We start from the raw sequence: 19,455 nt of genomic DNA on the forward strand, positions 1-19,455 counted from the left end.
TTTACGATTAACCTACTAGTTCACAAATGATCGAGAAAGATTCATATCATGCAGAGACTAGAGATATGCTATTCTCTTTTTCTACAAAACATTAACATGATACCGTTAGTCATGACGAGACAACCCACGTGGTCCCAGTCCCATGTCGAATGAGATATTCCTTTATAAGATTGAGGCCCACAAAAAATGAACTATGCAACTCCTTTGAGTCGAACCTTAAATGAGGCCCAATGGATCAAAAGATGAGAAACATTTTATGAAGGTAGGAAAAATGGGAAAGGGGGTGACTTGTCTCCCGCTGTCGAAGAAAAGGACCCGATCAAATTCAGTTTCATAAGTGGGGCCCAAAACTTTTGAACGTGGTGTGAAATTGCCAAATTGGCTCGGCGACGTGGCCGACACCAGATAACTATTACAGTTTTTTATGTTTTTTTTTGGTTCGGGAAATGATATATTCTTCCCCTTTCTTTCTCGGGCCACCCCCTCATGGTGTAAAAAGAGTAGCCATTAACTCATAATTCATAAACACATTATAGGGGTGTCCAAGGGAATAAAAGGGGGTTATTATATCAATTCTCGTTTTTTTAATGTTCCCGCGGCTCTTCATCCCAGAGTCCAGACTGACAGACTCCAGTTTTCTTCGCGTAGAGAGAGAGAGAGAGAGAGAGAGAGAGAGAGAGAGATAGATGTGTGGAAGGGCTCGTTGTACGCTGAGACCTGAAGAAGTACAGAGGGCTTGCGGCATAAATGATGTCTCTCTACCCACTCTTCAAATGGAACGGTGCGCCCTCATCTTTCTTTGCCCTAATCTCTCTCTCTCTCTCTGTCTGTGTGTGTTTCTTCTCTTAGAAGTGTTTGATTTCAACATTATATCTGTCCAATTCTTTTTTTGCATAATCCTTTTTAATTTTCCAAACGAAATCCCATTTTGGAAGTATGTTTTGAAATGATTTCATACGTGTTAATTAGCTCTTCTATTCCAACTGTATTCGCCTTTACATGCTTTGTTACCATGGGCTCAATCCTTTTTTTCAGGTATCATCCTTCTTTCAATGTATTACCAGGATCGTATTTGCCGGTTGTGCGGAAAGCAGAGGGTTCATCCCCTGAAGGAGGAGCTGTTCTTCATTGCATGAAATGGGGTCTAATTCCCAGTTTCACCAAGAAAACTGAGAAGCTCGATCACTTTAGGATGGTATACTGCAATTTGTCCTCCAATCTATTGATTTTATGGGAACTTCAATTCTAATTGATGTTTTTTGCTGTAATTGTGATGATATAAAATAATGATACTTGTCATTGAAATCATAGGCTTAGTAATTGTGATGATTTAAAAGAATGAAACTTGTTGTTGAGCTCTAGGGTTTAGTCTAAGTGAAAAGGTGAAGTTATAGGAATGTAATGAAGTACACTAGGGTAATGATGTAATTGAAGTATGGTAGCTCCTTTTGATTATAATTTACATGAGGAGTACCAATAAGAATCGAGGAGTATGGTAATTTACATGAATAACAATTAAATTATAGGATTATTTATGGCTTAGCTGGAGACACATATCTATGTTTTCATCTATTTTTTATGAAGTGGTCCATGTAATGTTAAAAACCTCGGACTTTGATGAGAAATCACCTATACTCTGTTGGTTGCTCATTTTGGGAGGATTGTAGGAGTTTCAAATGCTTGAGATCTTCCAAAGATCTCCCCAAAGCATGTTTGGTTGTCATTTAGACCTTTGACCACTAGACAACTTCTAGACATCATTATTGCATTTTATCCTAGGTGACTCCTACGTGACGGAGATGTTCCCCACATAATTTCTCCCCCTTTTTCACCAAAATGGAGAAATTTGTGTGGGGAATTAGGAGAAAATTCTTGCCTTATTCTTTCTCTCTCTTCCACTTATATTTTGATAACGACATCCTACATCTTCCGCTAATTTTCTCGCCCAACCAAACACTACTCACAAATCTTCCTCCTAATCTTCTCCCCATCTTCCATGCTTGTCATTTTCTCTTTGACTTCTTCTTCTCCTAATCTCCCAGCGATCTACAAGCAACCAAACAGAACACTAGTAAAAATGAATACTTGGGCAAGTCAAATTATTGATGTAGTCAATTTTTCATTAACCCGGGAAAGTCAAAGGAGTTTTTGACTTGCTGGTAGCTCAATAACTTGGACTCAATTGAGAACTCGGCCAAGGTAAAACCGAGTAGACTCGGTGAGTTGATGACTGACTAGGGGAGTTTCTAAACAGTGGGTCTAATCCTTTGTAAATAAAAAGGAAAATATGCCTGTTGGGAAAGTGTCTTATTTCTCAAGTTCTTGGTTCCCTTTTTTTGGTTGTAAGCCAAAATAGCAAGTGTTTAGAAAACCTAGATAAAAATACACATCAAACACGATCAGTGTGTGGCAGCTTCATGAAGGGGGCATGAGAAAGAGAAAAAAGAGAAGGGAGAGAGAAAGAGAGAAGTACAGAAAGGGAGGGAGAAGATTGCTTCATCTTGGGTTTCTCTTGTGTATAGTCTTGGTTGAGAGGAGTAGGAAAGGGTTGCAGGTTTGTGGGTTTTGTGTTAATGCATTATAATCTTTGTATTATGTTTTCTCATAGTGGAAGATCGTGTTTTCGCTCGTGGATGTAGGCATCTTGGCTGAACCATGTAAAATCATGGCGTGCATCTCATGGTTTGTTTTTATTGCTACTTTTCTGTTTGTTTGTGCACGATCGGATACGGTTTGTCTGGTGGATTTTCTCAACAAGTGGTATTAGAGTTGTGGTTGGATTGATCATTGAGACCGAGTGGAGCGATCGTGGGTGACTGGATTGTAGTTACAGTGATCATCAGAGGATGAAAAGATTATCCGAGATATTTTTGTTCGAGGTGAAGCTTTGCAACGAGAAGTGCGGAGTGATTCGAGATGGCAATAAAGTCAAGTTCTACCTAATTAAACATCAACTTTGATGGAAATGGCTGTTTCACCCTATGGCAAATGAGGGTGAAGGACATTCTTGTTCAACAGTGCCTGGCTAAGGCGTTGAAGGAAAAGGATGGAAAACTAGAGAAGATGACTGATGCCGAGTGGGAAGACATCGAGTCAAATGAGGTCAACACAATTCGGCTATGTCTTACAAATAACGTTATGTTAAAGGTCATGGAGGAAGAAGAAGTTCCTAAATTATGAGAGAACTTAGAAAAAAATTATGAGAGAAGTTGGAAAAGCTTTATATGTCAAAAAGCTTGGCTAGCTGATTGTATTGAAGTGACAATTGTGCGAGCTAAAGACGTAGGAATGCAGTAGCCTTCTAGAACACATGACTTTGTTCTATGGGCTTGTTGATCAACTCTACAAGGTTGATGAAAAGATGAAGAAGACAATGACCTATTACTTCTTACTTCCCCTCCTGATTCATATGGCAATCTGATTACTACGTTATTATTCGGTAAAGATATCGTGACGATGGAAGAAGGCACGACGACATTCTTATCAAATGAGACCAGGAAGAGGCGAGCATGAGTTGATTGTTTGTTGGGAGAATTGAAGAGGAAGGTCATTTAACAGGGGATTAGGGGATCATGGATAGGGAGGTCAAGATCCAGGGTCAATGGAAAGGGTGTGCAATGTTATCATTGCAATGAATACAGCCACATCATGTGGGATTGTCCGAAGCGAGCTGACATGGTGCTGCAAATACGGTGGTGATGGTAGCAGATGAGCAGAGCGAAACAATAGGAGATGTTCTCATAGTCTTCACAAAGTTACAATCTTTTTCCTTATTTCGTTCTATCTTGTGCCCTATGTCTGTTTCCTTTGTTCTAATAGTCAATGGTACATAAACTTGTAAACATGATGGGCATAGGGTTTGGCTAGTGTGTCTGTTAGTAGCTAGTTTGATTCTCACAATATTGCTGGATTATTTTGTTGCCGACTACCTACAAAAGGTCCATCACATGTTTGTATTTTGTACTACCTAAATGGCACAAGTGAGTCCTCCACCATGACTCGATTTTAGTTTTAGATTTGCCTGCAGAACTTGTACACAATCAAGTAAGGAATGTTTCAACAGAGTTGTATCCTTTACAATCCTTATAGTTCAGAAGTTGTGCATTTGCAAGGACCAATGATTTGAACTTCATAAAGATCAAGCCTGTATCTGAATTAAACAGTGCTTTGTGTTGCAACCTAAGAAGCATGGGTACTCTCCGGAGGTCCACGTACCCGTGTCGGGTGCGAGTGCTCTTGGGTACTCTTTGGGTGCGTACCGGGTACGCACCCGGGTTTGTGTACGTATCGGGTGCGCACCAAGTTCAAATTAAATCGAAAATTACAGATTTACAATATATGGGTTGTCCAAAAGGGGGGTTGAATATATCAAAATATCTATAATATATATATCCCATAATTAAAAACCTAACAACTTAGAAGTAATATTAGATTTTGGTGAAGTAATATTAGATTTTGGTGATGTTATTGTTATTTGATTGTTCTCCAATTAAATTGTTTGAATTCTTTAATAAAATATTTTATTTTTATTTTTATAAATATATAATAAAATATAAAAACATATTATATTCAGCGTAACCCCAACGTACCCGTATCCTATTTTTTTTAAAGAAATCACCCATCCACGTACCCGTATCGTGTCGTACCCGCACCCCGTACTCGTATCCGTGCTTCGTTGGTTGCAACCTTAAGGTTGTAGTGACATCCCATGATAGTTGATGTCAAATAATTTGTTTTTAACATGGTAATTGTTTGATATAAAATTATAACTTGATGCAATATATATATATATATATATATAACTGTTGGTGCGCTTAAGCTCACCAAACTTTTGGTGAGCTTAAGCGCCCCAATCACATGGGGGCCCACTTTGTTAGGTGATCCAAAGCATTCATTTTAAAGTCCCTTACATGGATAGGGGGTGTACCAAAAATCAGCTCCATAGGATCATCCTAACCCCTCCATTTGTTGAGGACAAAAATGGACATACACAAATCTGCCCATTTTTGTCCTCCACAAATGAAGGGGTTAGGATGATCCTATGGAGCTGATTTTTGGTACACCCCCTATCTATCATAAGGCCTTTAAAATGAATGCTTTGGATCACCTAACAAAGTGGGCCCCCATGTGATTGGGGAGCTTAAGCGCACCATAGGTTTGGTGCGCTTAAGCTCACCAACAGTTTTCTCTCTCTCTCTCTCTCTATATATATATATATATATATGTATATATATATATATATATATATATGAGGAAAGTGTTTCTAGTCCGGCCGACTAGAGATCATTCTCTAGTCCACCGACCAAAAACACATGGGTCCCACATATTTGGGTGATGCAAAGCATTCATTTGATGGGGCCTGACATAGAGACGGTGTCCCCAAGAAATTAACTTCATAGGATCATCCCAACCCTATGATTTGTGGAGCTTAAAATGGACGGCTATAAACCGCCACAAATCTGTCCATTTTTTAACTCCACAAATCGAAGGGTTAAGAAGATCCTATGAAGCTGAATTTTTGTGGACATCCTATCTATGATGAGGCCTATCAAATGAATGCTTTAGATCACTACAAACTATGTGGGACCCATGTGTTTTTGGGTGGTGGACTAGAGAATGATCTCTAGTCGGCCGGACTAGAAACACTTTCCTCTATATATATATATATATATATATATATATATATATATATATATATACTAGTAAAAAACCCCGTGCGATGCACGGGCCGACAAAGAACTGTACGGACCACATCATAGGTTGATCCAAACTGTCCATGTGATGGAACACAACATAAATAGGTTGTGCCCCAAAAATCAGTTCCATAGGCTGATCCTAGCCCTCCACTCTATAGAGGTTTCCATAATATGTTGTTCCTCTTATATCAGATGGTTAAGATCACCCTATAGATTTTTTATTAAAAAAGCATAGAGGGGGGTAGGATTGAAATTATGTGGCTTTAATGGGTGCCTTTGTTAAAAAGCATAAAGGAGGGGGTAGGATTGAAAATATGTGGGTTGAATGGGTGCTTTTGTTAAAAAAAGTCAAAAAAAGTGATGTGTAATTCTCATAGAATTTTGAGTGAAATTCAAATAATTCTCTAATTTCTCTCTTGCTATATATATATATATATATATATATATCAGAAAAATGTTTCTGCTCGGCCGAGCAGATACACTATCTGCTCGGTCGGGCAGAAATATAGTGGGGGCCCACATTGTTTGGGTGATGCAAACCATTCATTTGATGGGCCTTGACATAGATAGGGTGTGCCCAAAAAATCAGCTCCATAGGATCATCCTAACCCTTGGATTTGTTGAGGTTAAAATGAACAGATTATATATATATATATATATATATATATATATATATATATATATATATATATATATATATATATATATATAGATATATATTTCTTTTTTCTGAACTGCACACATACACATATATATTTCTTTTTCTGAACTGCACGTGTGTATTTCTTTTGAGACGTATATTTGTGATTTTTTATTGTATATTCTTTTGATTGGGATTTGCAGTTCAATGCTCGTTCAGAGTTGATTCGTGAAAAGCCATCATTCCGTCGTCTTCTTCCTAACAACCGGTGTCTTGTGGTGGTTGAAGGGTATATGTTGTTAAACTTAATGTTCGTGAATTTTTTGTGGACTTCCATTTTGCAACTCCGGGAGATATACACCCATTGGTCACATGACCTTATTTGTGTTGATTGAATTATTATTATTACTTTTAGTCTATGTATAAAACACATTGTGATTTGTCAGTTAGATATAATGAGAATTACAATTCCTTCATCAGAGATTTTAAAGAGTTTTCATAGTATCAAAGCTAGGCTTTGAATCATTCATTGAACCCCAAGGATTCAAACCTTGATCTTGTGATTAGGGTTTCACTTTTGTGCAAATTTTTGATAAAAAAGAAGTAACCCATTTGTTCTTCTTTGTCAAGTGTATGGTTGATGTCAGCATCTATATAGCTGATATCAGCTAACATAGAGAAACAAAATCGTTGCAAAATTTGATACGCCACCAAACAAATCACTGAAATTAATCAAACCATCAAATTACCCAAATTAATCAAACTATCAATCAGAAGCATAAAACAAAAACACCTTCAATTATAAAATTTTGTCACAGTTAATAATTGCAGAAAAATTCACATAGAAATCCCTATGAAGGCCACAAAAACTCCCCAAATCTTATTAGTGATTAAAGTTATGCAACTTACCCTCTTCTGATTTCCGGAACAAGCTAAAAGCACCTTTTGTAGGGGCACTTTAAACTACTATAGAACAAAACATACCAAAATCTGCCCCTGCACGCCTTTGTAGATTTTGAAGCATAGGACTTTCCAAAACTAATCTAAACAACTTTCTTTTTTCTCAACCCCCGATGCTAGATTTGTCTTGGCCCTAAAAAAAACTGATAAAACTTTCCCTAAGACCAGTTGGACTCTCAGAATATAAGAAACTAAAAATATAATTAACGTTTTTTTGTCAATCCATCTCAAAACCCACCTAAACTAATACTGAAAATCAATTAAAATCCTTGTAACTACCATGTGAACTCCACCTAAACTAAACTATTTTATACCCACTGTTGACATTCACACTCTGCATTTGTCCCTTCCTCTCGTGAAGAGCTTCGAGAGTCGCTATTTTTCAACTTTTAGGGCCTTTTTTTGTAAATTCACATTTCATGCTTTCCTTTCCTACTTTGCGAGGGGGGAAGTTTGGGATACTGTAGCCCAAACTCCTTCACAAAGGAAGAGCCATACTGTTAGGGGTAAACTCGGTATACCCGGTACCGACGCTCATACCATACCCTAACACACAACCGGGTCGATATAAACTCATATAAAGGAACTATTGGTACCAATCCAACCGTCACACCTAACATCCCACTCATACGACATTCTCCAAGATCGGCGCCTACGTTAAAAAAGAATCAGACACGATTACGGAAATCTCGCCGTCAAGCGATTAATTCGGGTAACCGTTACACCCCAGTTACGCGCAAGACACCCCGTACGAATTCTAAAGTTCCCGCCAAGATCACAACGCCCCATCTCCACCCAGAATTCCAGGGAATCACGCCTCCATGATTATAACCGTCGCCCATCACGCCCCACGTGGACAAAATCAAGGGCACGATTGGCTCTATGGACATCGTGGGTCTCCTCCCCTATAAAGGGCGTCTACACACTCAAGCAAGGGGATCAAATTCAATTATGCTCCACTGGTTTGGTAACTTGTCTTGGCCCTCATCCCATTCATCGTTCATTGTCTGTGTTGCTCATCCCTGACTTGAGTGTCGAAGTGGCCGCCCGGAGCCACAACTCCGGGCCCACTGACGCTTTTTCTGTGAGCGCAGGATCACAGGCTCAACCAAGCTAGTACGTGCAGTCGGATTTTGGGCACCATCAGATTGGCGCCATCCGTGGGACTCGATGCCAAAATCCAAAGCTTCAAAAGCTCCCTCTCAACCTAACAATAGAGTAGCGACGAGAAGTCAGACGAGTCAGCGAAATCAAGACCAATCAGTAGAAACAGGAGAAATGGTTATGTCCAGCGACACTCCAGTCACCATGATTGCTCTTAACCAGTTCACTCAACAACTTGGAGACGTCGGTAACGCTCTTCAACAAGTACTGCAAAGACTTCCTTCCCAGCCAGTGGCTTCATCTCCACCCGTGGTTTCGCTCGTTGAAGAAGCTCCTCCCGTCGATGTTGCAGAAGAACGAGGATCCTCCGAAGGGCGAAATCTCCGGAGTCGGAGATCCCGCCATCATCGACAAGGATCCGCGTCGATCACCAGCCCACCACCGAATCACTGTCAAACGAATCGCCAACGGAGGCGCGACGATCCAGTAGCAGAACCGACACTCGCGAATTTCGCTCACCAAATGCCTCCTCCCGCTGAGAAGAGCCCCACTAGGAACGATCGCCCAGGGGAAAACTCCACAGTCGTCGTCGTTCTCCAACGTCAGATAAAGGAACTTCAACAACAGATGAAGGCACCGTGCGACCCAGACCTCCTTGCAGAGTGGGACAGTGAGATTGCCTCCCCGTTTGTTCCAAGGATCGCCGATGCTGACATCGCAACGAGCTTCGACATGCCCCGCCTAGATTTGTATGACAGATCAACCGACCCTTTGGAAATTGGAATTTCTCCGAACTTATCCCCGAGCAATGGTACTCAAGAACGCGTCCGACGCTACGATGTGCTCTCTGCATATTTAAAGAAGGACGCGAGCAACTGGTACAGTCGGTTGAAGCCCAAGTCCATCGAGACATTTCATGAACTTGGGAAAGAATTTGCCACCTATTTTGTGAACAGTCGACCCCGACAGAAGCCCTCCGACATTCTTTTGGCTCTAAGGCAAGGACGAGATGAAACCCTCTGGAAATTCATCAGCCGGTTTCGTTTGGAGCTTCACCAGATCAAGGAGCCCAACTTCGACATGGTCCGCGCCGCTTTTCGCCACGCCATTTGGGACCCCGACATGAAAGTTTCCTTGAACGTCAATCCCCCCGGCAACCTTCAAGAACTCATGGCTACCGTAGATCGATAAATTAACAACGAGGAATCGTTCGCCATGGAAAGGGAGTTGGAGATTGCTCGGGGAGGAGAAAAGCGAAAAGACGACTCTAGGTCGGGACCGAGTCACAAGCAAGCACGGCATAATGACCGACAGAGTCATCGAGCTCCGATTCCTTCGTTTGAAAAAGTTAACTACACCCCGTTGAACATGGCAGTGTCCAACATTTTGTACGAGATTCGGGACAGAGGACTCATACGCTGGCCCAAAAGAATGAGGAATACAGGAAAAAAGAACTCTGGAAAATATTGTCATTACCATTGGGACCATGGTCACACTACGAACAGTTGCTATCAGCTCAAGAATGAGATCGAAAGACTTACAAGGCTCGGTTGGATCGACCGATATCTCCAAAACCCGCTGAGAAGTCAGCAGCACTGACCCTCAGGCGAGCGTCGCTCCCCCAGTCGCCGACGCTCTTCCGGTCACAAAGTAGAGAGCAGTCGCCAGAGAACGACGGATCAGGAGACCAAAGCGCCCAAAATAACCGGGAATATTGACACCATTTACGGTGGCCTCGCCTCTAGGGGACCGACCGAGGAAGGACTCACAATCTATGCAGGACAAATTAACTCAGGAGAAACCTGTCGAAGTACCCACGGTCGGACCCGAATAGCGACGCGCCTATCACTTTCACCGAGGAGGACTATGGGAACATAGAGCGACCTCATGATGACGCTGTGGTAGTCCGACTCACCATCGCCAACTCAAACGTGAGCAGGATTCTGGTAGATACTGGAAGCTCCGTCGACGTTCTTCACCAGAATGCCTTCGACGAAATGCATATCGACAAGGATCTCTTAGAGCAGGTTGACTGGTCCATCTTTGGAATCTCCGGAGGAGAAATCAAGGTGTGGGGAAAAATCAAGGTACCCGTAACATTCGGGACCTACCCTGTTCAGCGAACTATCATGCAGACCTTCTTAGTGGTTCGTTTACCTTCGACCTACAATGGGATTATCGGTAGGCCAGCATTGAATGAATTGGGGGCAGTGGTCTCCACTGCCCACTTAAAGATAAAATTCCCCACGAAGCACGGAGTTGGGGAAGTCAAGGGCGACCAAGAAAAGGCCCGCGTATGTTACGCCACTCTGTTGAAAAAGAAGAAAGCTGCCAAAGAAACTTTCTCCATCAGAGGTCCTGACCCTCGAATCGAGATGACGGGAGGGGAACCGGTTGAGGAACTCACGAAGATCCCCCTTTTCCCGGGGTCTGAGGAACATACAGTCCAAATAGGTTCCCTCTTTTCAGGTAAGCCCAGGGCCGACCTTGTCGAGTTTTTGAAAACTAAGTCGGATGTCTTTGCTTGGTCCGCTTCAGATATGCAGGGAATCCCCTCCGACGTGGCGGTTCACAAATTAAATGTGGACCCGAACTCCAAACCGCTCATGCAGAAGAAACGCAACTTCGCCACGAAAAGGCAGAAGCACATCAAGGAGGAAGTGGACAAACTCCTTAGCGCCGAATTCATCAGAGAGATTCGATACCCAGAGTGGCTTGCCAGCGTTGTAATTGTAAAAAAACCTAACGGAAAATGGCGGATCTGCATTGATTTCACCGACCTCAACAAGGCATGCCCAAGGGACTGTTACCCACTACCGAGAATCGACTACCTTATCGACGCCACGGCAGGTCACGAGATGCTGAGCTTCATGGATGCCTTCTTCTGTTACAACCAGATTCAAATGTACGGTTCCGACATCCCCAAAACTTCCTTCGTTACCGACCAAGGATTGTTTTGCTACGAGGTCATGCCCTTCGGCCTCAAGAACACAGGCGCCACCTACCAGCGTCTTGTCAACAAGATTTTCGCCGAGCAGATTGGGAGAAATATGGAAGTATATGTCGACGATATGCTCGTCAAAAGCCTTGAAGCTCGGAACCACATCTCAGATCTTGAAGAGGCATTCGCCGTACTCCGTCGCAATCGCATGAAGTTGAACCCCGCCAAATGTGCCTTCGGGGTAACCTCTGGAAAGTTTCTAGGCTTTATGGTCAGCCAACGGGGAATCAAAGCCAACCCCGAGAAGATAAAATCACTCCTAGAAATGACCCCCTCGAAACAAACTAGGGAGGTCCAGAGATTCACTGGCAGGATCGCGGCCCTCAGCAGATTTATGTCTAAATCCACCGAACGATGTCTGCCCTTCTTCAAAACTCTTAGAAACGTTAAGGATTTTCAATGGACGGACTAGTGTCAAACAGCCTTCGAGCAGTTGAAGGCATATCTCCAGACCCTTCCGTTACTCTCCAAGCCGGTATCGGGCGAAGACTTGTACTTGTACCTTGCTGTGGGACCAGCCGCCATAAGTTCCGTACTTTTTCGGCAAGAAGGAAAAATGTAACAACTTATCTGCTACGTTAGTAGGGTGCATCATGATGCCGAGACTCTGTACCAAGAAGTAGAAAAATTCGCCTTTGCAGTTGTCAAATATCAGTGAGGAAGCTCCGGCCGTATTTTCAGGCACACCCCATCACCATTTTCACCGATCAACCCCTTCGAAAGATACTACAGAAGCCGGACACTTCGGGACGACTAATCAATTGGGCTATCGAACTAGGAGAGTTTTATATCCAGGTAAATTCCAGTCCAGCAATTAAGTCCCAGGTCCTCGCAGATTTCATAGCAGAACGCACGGTATCGGTAGAGGAACCTGAAGAACAAAACGTCTCAACCGAGGAACCAGTCCAACACCACCAGTCCCGGGACATCCCTGGATGTTATATGTCGATGGCTCCGCCAGCTTTGGGGGCAGTGGTGCCAGTTTAGTTTTAACAGGACCGAACAACCTTCTTGTGGAATACGCCTTAAAGTTGGACTTCAAAGCATCCAATAATGAAGCAGCATATGAAGCTCTACTTGCTGGAATCGCCCTCGCCACAGAGCTACATGCGGACCAACTTATAGCCCACAGCGACTCGCAGCTCATTGTTCAACAGGTCAACGATCTTTGCAAGGCCAAAGGCGCCCGGATGTTGAGGCACCTGGAAAAAGTGCGTAGTGAAATCTCCACATTTGCAGAATTTCAGATAGTTCAGATCCCCAGAATCATGAATGCCCGGGCTGATACCCTCTCCAAGATGGCATCATCAGGAATTATCGAACCAGGCAACGTCTACACGAAAATCCTTTTCCGACCTTGTACTGAAAAAGAAGAAATCCTACAAATCGAAGAAGGGCCCAGCTGGATGGATTCGATACTCTAGTACTTGAGGGACGGTATCCTCCCCCAAGATCGAAAGGAAGCTCGGCGCCTGGTCACCAAATCCGCTCACTACATCCTAGATGGTCAGACACTTTATAAGCGATCCTTCTCTTGGCCATTGTTGAAATGCCTCCGACCCACAGCCGCCGACCTTTCCCTAAGAGAGGTTTTCATGAAGGAATCTGCGGAGACCACTCAGGAGGAAAAGTTTTGGCTCATAAGATCCTCCGCTGAGGCTTCTTTTGGCCAACCCTCCAACAAGACGCCTTAGATTTTGTAAGGAAATGTGAACAATGTCAGAAGTTTGTAATAGTACCGCGCCTTCCAGCGGCCCCCTACAAACCCGTCCCATTCGCCATGTGGGGGATGGATCTGCTAGGGCCATTCCCAAATTTGACTAGGGGACATCGAATGATGTATGTGGCTATCGACTACTTCACCAAGTGGGTCGAGGCCAAGGCATTGAAAAAGATCACCTCCAAGGAGACCGAAAATTTCTTTTACCATGACATCATCTGTCGGTTCGGAATACCCATTGTCCTGGTCATCGACAATGGAACTCAGTTTGCAAGTAGACAATTGTAAGACTTTTGCGGGAGACTTTGCATCGAGCAAATGTTTACTTCGGTTGGTCATCCCAGACCAACGGACAAGTGGAGGTGACCAACCGAATACTCCTGCAGGGACTCAAGAAGCGAGTGGAAAACACCCGGGGATTGTGGACCGAAGAATTGCTGAATCTGCTTTGGGCCTACCGAACCACCCCTAGAATCGCCTCAGGAGAATTACCTTTTACCCTTGCCTTCGGAGTAGATGCGGTCATACCAGTTGAGATTGGTGCCCACTCCCCGAGACTCGAAGCCTACAACGAACAAGCCAACTCCAACCTCATGAGGAGCAGCCTCGACCTCGTGGGAGAAACTCAGGAGAAGGCTAGGGTCCGGATGGCGGCCTACCAACAGATGGTCGCCCGCTACTACGACTCCAAAATGTAAGAACGACGCGTGAAAGTGGGCGATCTGGTTTTGCGAAGGACCAAAGTCTCCGATCCCAGAAATACGGGAAAGTTAGCTCCGACCTGGGAAGGACCTTACCGCGTCTCTCGTGTACTCCGACCGGGCTCGTATCAGTTGGAAAGTCTAGAGGGCCACCGAATCCCCCGTGCACGGCACATGTCCAACTTAAAGAAGTTTTACGAGTAGGCAAGCTGTAATTTCTTTTCTTTTGTTTATTTAAGATGAACCTGTGTTTGTTTTCTGTTCGATCTTGCAGAAATGTAATCTTCTTTCTGAGTAATGAAATCTCCCCTTCTCTCCAAACTTATTTTGGTTCTCCCCCATTCGCCGAATGATTACTCTCAAAATTAATAGATCTCCAGGCCGGACGAACCGGCAGTTAACTTTCAAAAAGTTAACGCCCATCGGACTAGCCTCCGGGCCGTCCGAATAAAAGAGATGATACGTGCGTGACGGAGTCTGATCCCTCGGAGATCACCACAGAACATCATGGGTTAAAGTCCCGATCTAAGTCAAGACGGGCGGGTCAGTTACCTCCGAGCTGATCACTCGAGAGAACAACGACCGACGTGCCGAAGCACGAAAGGTATGACAAAAAACCGACGCCCCGGGAGGCTCGGTAGAGTGTCTACCTTCTCCAAATTCTCCAACGATAGGTACACTTGGAAACCGACGCCCGGGAGGTTCGGTAGAGTGTCTACCTTCTCCAAATTCTCCAACGATAGGTACACTCAGAAACCGATGCCCCGGGAGGCTCGATAGAGTGTATACCTTCTCCAAATTCTCCAACGATAGGTACACTCGGAAACCGACGCCTCGGGAGGCTCGGTAGAGTGTCTACCTTCTCCAAATCCCCCAACAAAAGGTACGACCCAAAAACCAAAGCCCCCTCTCGGTAGGGTGTCTACCCTCGCTGAATTCTCCAAGCCACCAAGAAATTCGGTAGAACACCTACCTCCCCCACCAACGAATAAAAATACGTAAACAACACCAGGGAAAGAGCACAAATCAAAAAAGTTTTCATTGATACTTTCATGGATGATCATTACATAAAAAAGTTCAAAAAGTCACAAAAAGAAAAAATAGGAGGGATTGACCCTCAAACATTTTTTTCAACTGGCTCTTCCATGGTAGGCTCGGCCACATGGGGCACAGAGGATCTCTCTCCAAGAGACACGACCGCATGTTCAGCATCGTTTATGTCGGTCGCATTGGAATCCTCCCCCTCGGAGAGGTCAGTGCCGGGTGGTCCCTTCAGCTTCTCAATCGGGAATTTAGAATCGAGGTCCTTAACCTGGGCCCAACACTCAATGAAACCCTCAGCCTTATAGTCAAGAACAGACAGAGCCATGTCCTTCTCATACTCCTGGGACAGCTCGAAATCCGCGATCGCCTTGGATCGAATCTCCCCCTCACGTGGGTAGCTTTCTCTAGCTCCTCGACCATTCGGCCCGTGCCTCCTTTTCCGCCTCGAGGTCCTCCCGAGCCTTCTGAAGCTCGGATCGAGCGGTAGAGAGGAGACTGTTGATATGCGCCGCAGCTTCGTCATAAGCCTTCTTATCCTCCGCCTGTTGGTCCTCCAGCACTTTCCTCTCCTTGGCTGCTTGAATGCAAACGGCGTAGTAACCATCCGCCCGTGATGCAGAAACTGCGCAAGCATCGGACAGCCGCAAAACGAAAAAAGCAGATGAGACATCCCCCTTGGATACAAAATGGTGAACAAAAAACACCAACGATTTACCTTCTTCGCCAAAATCACCTCCTCCCGGCTGAGGCCATTGACCGAGGTCTTCTCCAACTCTGCCAAATCCTTTTGCAGAAGACTCGACATGACCATCTCCACGGCCACCCTCGGGTTATGAATCGCCGAGTCTTCAACACCAACCTTCCAGTTGGGCTCAAAATAAGCCCCTCGTTGAAGAGCTTGATACCTCGGAAGATTCATCTTCCGATAAAGAGTCTGGGTCCTGTCACAACCCTCAACCGAAAGGAGAGTCAGAGCCAAAATTTCTGGTCCCTTGTCCTTCGGGACTGAATCCACAGTGGCCTTGGTCCTTTTACTAGAACTTTTTTCCACTGTCTCCATCAGCCGCTTACCTTTCGCGGCAGTTTCCTGAGATTTGGCCACGACCGCAGCCCCCTGAGGCTCGACGGTCGTGACCGCGACTTTTGCTGCCTTATCAGCTTGCCGCTTGGCGCCTCTCTCCTGTTTCTTCAAGGCCTCTTTCTCGGCCTTCTCTTTCAATGCCTGCTCCATTGCTGAGGCTGAGATCGTAGTGCCCGATCGTTGTGGGGCCATTTCTGCAACAACAAAATGATTCAACAAGTTTGAAGAAAGCACGATAACAAAGCAACGCAAGAAATGGATGTGAAAGAGAATCACCATCTTGGTTGTTACCGACCCCAACCAATTCAACCTCCTCACCCTCGTCTCCCTCACTCTCCTCCTCCTCCTCCTCATCATCATCCTTGTATTCCTCACCTGAATCTAACACCATGTTAGTAAGCCCAAACTCCACCAACCGACGTTTGGACTTAAACTCCCGAACGTCAAATTTCACCTTCCCTGCCTCTACTCCCCTACCTACAACATCGTTAAAGACTAGCAAACTGAGCTCCCCGAGATCAGGGTTTAATTCCATTCTACCCTTATCGGCCCTCCTCCAGTCGAAAGGGAACCTCCAACCTGCTGATTGAGGGGGCGTAACGAAAAAGAATTCGTTTTTCCATCGTTTTATGGAAGAGGGAATGTCAGCTCCTAGCATCAACATCCTTCGTTGATTCACATTCACCCAACAAGCCGTCTGCCGAATAACAAAGCACTTGAGAATGATATCAAGGGACATCAGGGCCTTTACCATCTCACTCTTGGCCACATAAGCCAAGAGGCCTCTCCACCCGTTCGGATAGACTTGGGTCGGAGCTAACCTGAAAAAGTCCAAGAACGATATCATAATCTCCGGGAGAGGAAATCGAATACCCGCCTCCATGACCTCCCGGTAAAAGGCAGTCTCCCCCTCTACCGAGCTGCAACAAACTCGTTCATCAGAAGACGGGAGCCAGATATGATACTCCTCAGGAATGTGATACTTGTCCCTGATTCGCGCAAGGTCGGAAGGCTTGAGAACTCCATTCGATTCCATGGCCTCCTCTGGACGGAACGCTACTCCATGAGGCACATAAGGCTCGTGAAGGTCCGCCGATTCTTGTGCAAGGCGCCTGGCTTGAACTTCCATCGGTTGCAACCTTGAGCCACTCTTATCCATCGTCAAAGCTGTTATTACTAGGGGATCGCTAGGTACGGGTTCTGTTTCCCCGGGCGGTTCGTGGAGAGGCGTAGCATCCGACCCACCCCCCTCCCTTTGCGATGGAGGGCTTGAAGCAATCTTGGGAGTCGGTACCGCCTCTGTTGTTAAAATCTTACGATTTACGATTTGAATCTTACGATTCAAAATGATTGATTCGAGTACGATTCGACTTTGAATCGTGCGATTTTTACAATTCTTTCTTCGATTTTTACGATTCTGTCTGTTTTGGATTTTGAGAACTGATTGTGATTTCAAAATGAAAATCTTTTCATAATGCTTTGTTTATTGCTGACATTTCTTTGTATGATGATTATTAGAGATTTGAGTATGTGCTTTGTTTACTTTTGTGATAAATTATATAATGACTTATTATATGATGAATATAGTTTGTGCTTTGTTTAGTAATTTATTGTGTGATGAATATGGTTTGTGCTTCGAATTACTAATCATGGAATTTTATATTTAATTTAATAGTTTCAAATGGAAAATAGATAATTACTCATTTTATTCTTATTTTTTTGCCTTTTAATATTTTTTCTCATTTTTATATATGAATCTCAAAAAACCTTACGATTTACGATCCGATTTACGATTTGATACGATTCAAACCCTGTTACGATTTACGATTCGATTCCGATTTTCAGAACCTTGGGTACCGCCTTCTTGCGAGACGTCACCGACTTTTTTCTAGTAGGCCCCACTTTCTTCGGTAGAGGGACAGTCTCCTTATCCTTTTTCGCCCTTATCTTACGCCTCCTCCTGACAAGCGGTACCAGCACACTTTCGACTTCTTCTTCCCCCAGTGGAATATTCGGGGAGAAAGATGACTCCGCTGCTCTAACAGATCCTTCGGACGAGTTTTGGGAATCCGTATCCTCAGACATGTTTGAAAAAAGAAGCAACGAAAGGAACTACAAGGTTGAGGAAGAGAAACGCACCAGAACAAACGAAGATTCGCCGGAAATACCACCGGAGAAGATGAACCAGCGCCGGAAATAGGTGAGAAATCTCTCAGGAAAGGGAAAAGCTTCTGCCTGGGACGGATAAGTCCCTCCAAGTAAAGAACAACTCAAAGAAAGGCCGACGAAGATGAGAAAACAAAGAAAAGGTGCTAAGAACAAGTGGGGAAGAAAGGGTTTCTTGCCGGAAAACTCTAGAAAAATTTCGCCGGAAAAGGGAAAGAAATAGAGAAAGAGAGAAAAGTAAAGGGAGAGAGAGAGAGGGAATGAAGGGTTGTTATTGACCTTTGGCGGGAAACCAAAAGGTCATGTCCCAATGATATGAATCGCTGCGTGGCACCCTTTCACTCGCGCACGTTTATTGGAACCATAAATGCGCCGTTTCATCATGAGACCCAAAGCGCCAGACCGCTGTTACGCGAGGATTGAAGCGTCGTGACTCTCCCACCTGTCCTTTCGAAAGACCTCTGGATGACATGTCAATCCGCACCCAACAATCTACAAGGCAAAATTTCCCCCGGTACCGATGGTTAGTCAGAAACACTCAAAAAAGCACCGCAAACACTCTGTTTACACGGTACTGATGTTCCCCGCACAACACATTACAAAGGTCATGAAAACCTTGTCCAGGGCCCGGCTCCGATCGATAAACAAAAGGCACCTAAAGAAAGTGATCGATCTAAACACTCGCATTACTCGGTATCCAACAATTATGCAATCACATCAAAGGCTTCACGTCGCTTGGTACAGACTAATGCGAGAATTGCTATAGAAACAATATGAATTATAAAAAAATCTGTTTTTCATTCATTTACGTTTGGAAAGACCTTTAGAAAAGGAGGGCTTCTAGGCCAATTACAAAATACAAAGAAAGTTCTACACAACTAAGGCTAAATCGAGCTACAACCAATTACGAAAGGTAAAAGAAGACCTAATACGCCTAAGTCTCTAGCGTGCTACAAAAAGTATCAGACTCTGCCCATTGCCATCTCGCTCCATCATACCTTGGCACCCGCTTGGCACAATTTTCTTCGCTCCGGAAGGAAGCTCGATCCTTGTGGTGCCATTATCAGGATTATGGCTGATAACAATGGCATAATCACCCGGTGGGATCCTCCTCGAGATCTTCCTCAGGGTCTTCTTCGGGATCTTCCTCTGGAAAAACCTCCGGACAAGATGCGGCACAGGCCCTCACTCCACCTTCAGATTCTCCTTGTAGCTGGATCTTCAAAGCACCATTCTCGTCCTCCAGTTCCTCTACCCTTGCTCGAAGACGGAGAACCTCCGCCCCCAATTGGAGGAGCTGGTTGGCCACACCATACACCCTCTCCTTTGCGTGCTTCAGGGA

General features: G+C 44.3%; 1 protein-coding gene across 2 annotated transcripts in view; it reads left to right on the forward strand.

Annotated features, from left to right (window-relative positions):
* The first annotated feature begins 626 nt into the window (after positions 1–626).
* The window catches only part of LOC143890897 (embryonic stem cell-specific 5-hydroxymethylcytosine-binding protein), a 37,402-nt gene continuing 18,573 nt past the window's right edge, over positions 627–19,455 (forward strand). The window contains exons 1-3 of one of the 2 annotated variants that reach the window (XM_077395580.1): positions 627–781; positions 1,036–1,195; positions 6,540–6,625. In XM_077395580.1, the coding sequence (XP_077251695.1) occupies positions 687–781; positions 1,036–1,195; positions 6,540–6,625 (341 nt within the window). In that variant the 5' untranslated portion in view covers positions 627–686. The remainder of the gene's footprint in view (positions 782–1,035; positions 1,196–6,539; positions 6,626–19,455) is intronic. The other variant, XM_077395581.1, reaches the window with a different exon arrangement.

This window comes from Tasmannia lanceolata, unplaced genomic scaffold, assembly GCF_043159265.1.
Source record: "Tasmannia lanceolata isolate RefF3 unplaced genomic scaffold, GAP_Taslan_0.1 ptg000013l, whole genome shotgun sequence".
In the NCBI taxonomy this organism is placed as follows: domain Eukaryota; kingdom Viridiplantae; phylum Streptophyta; class Magnoliopsida; order Canellales; family Winteraceae; genus Tasmannia; species Tasmannia lanceolata.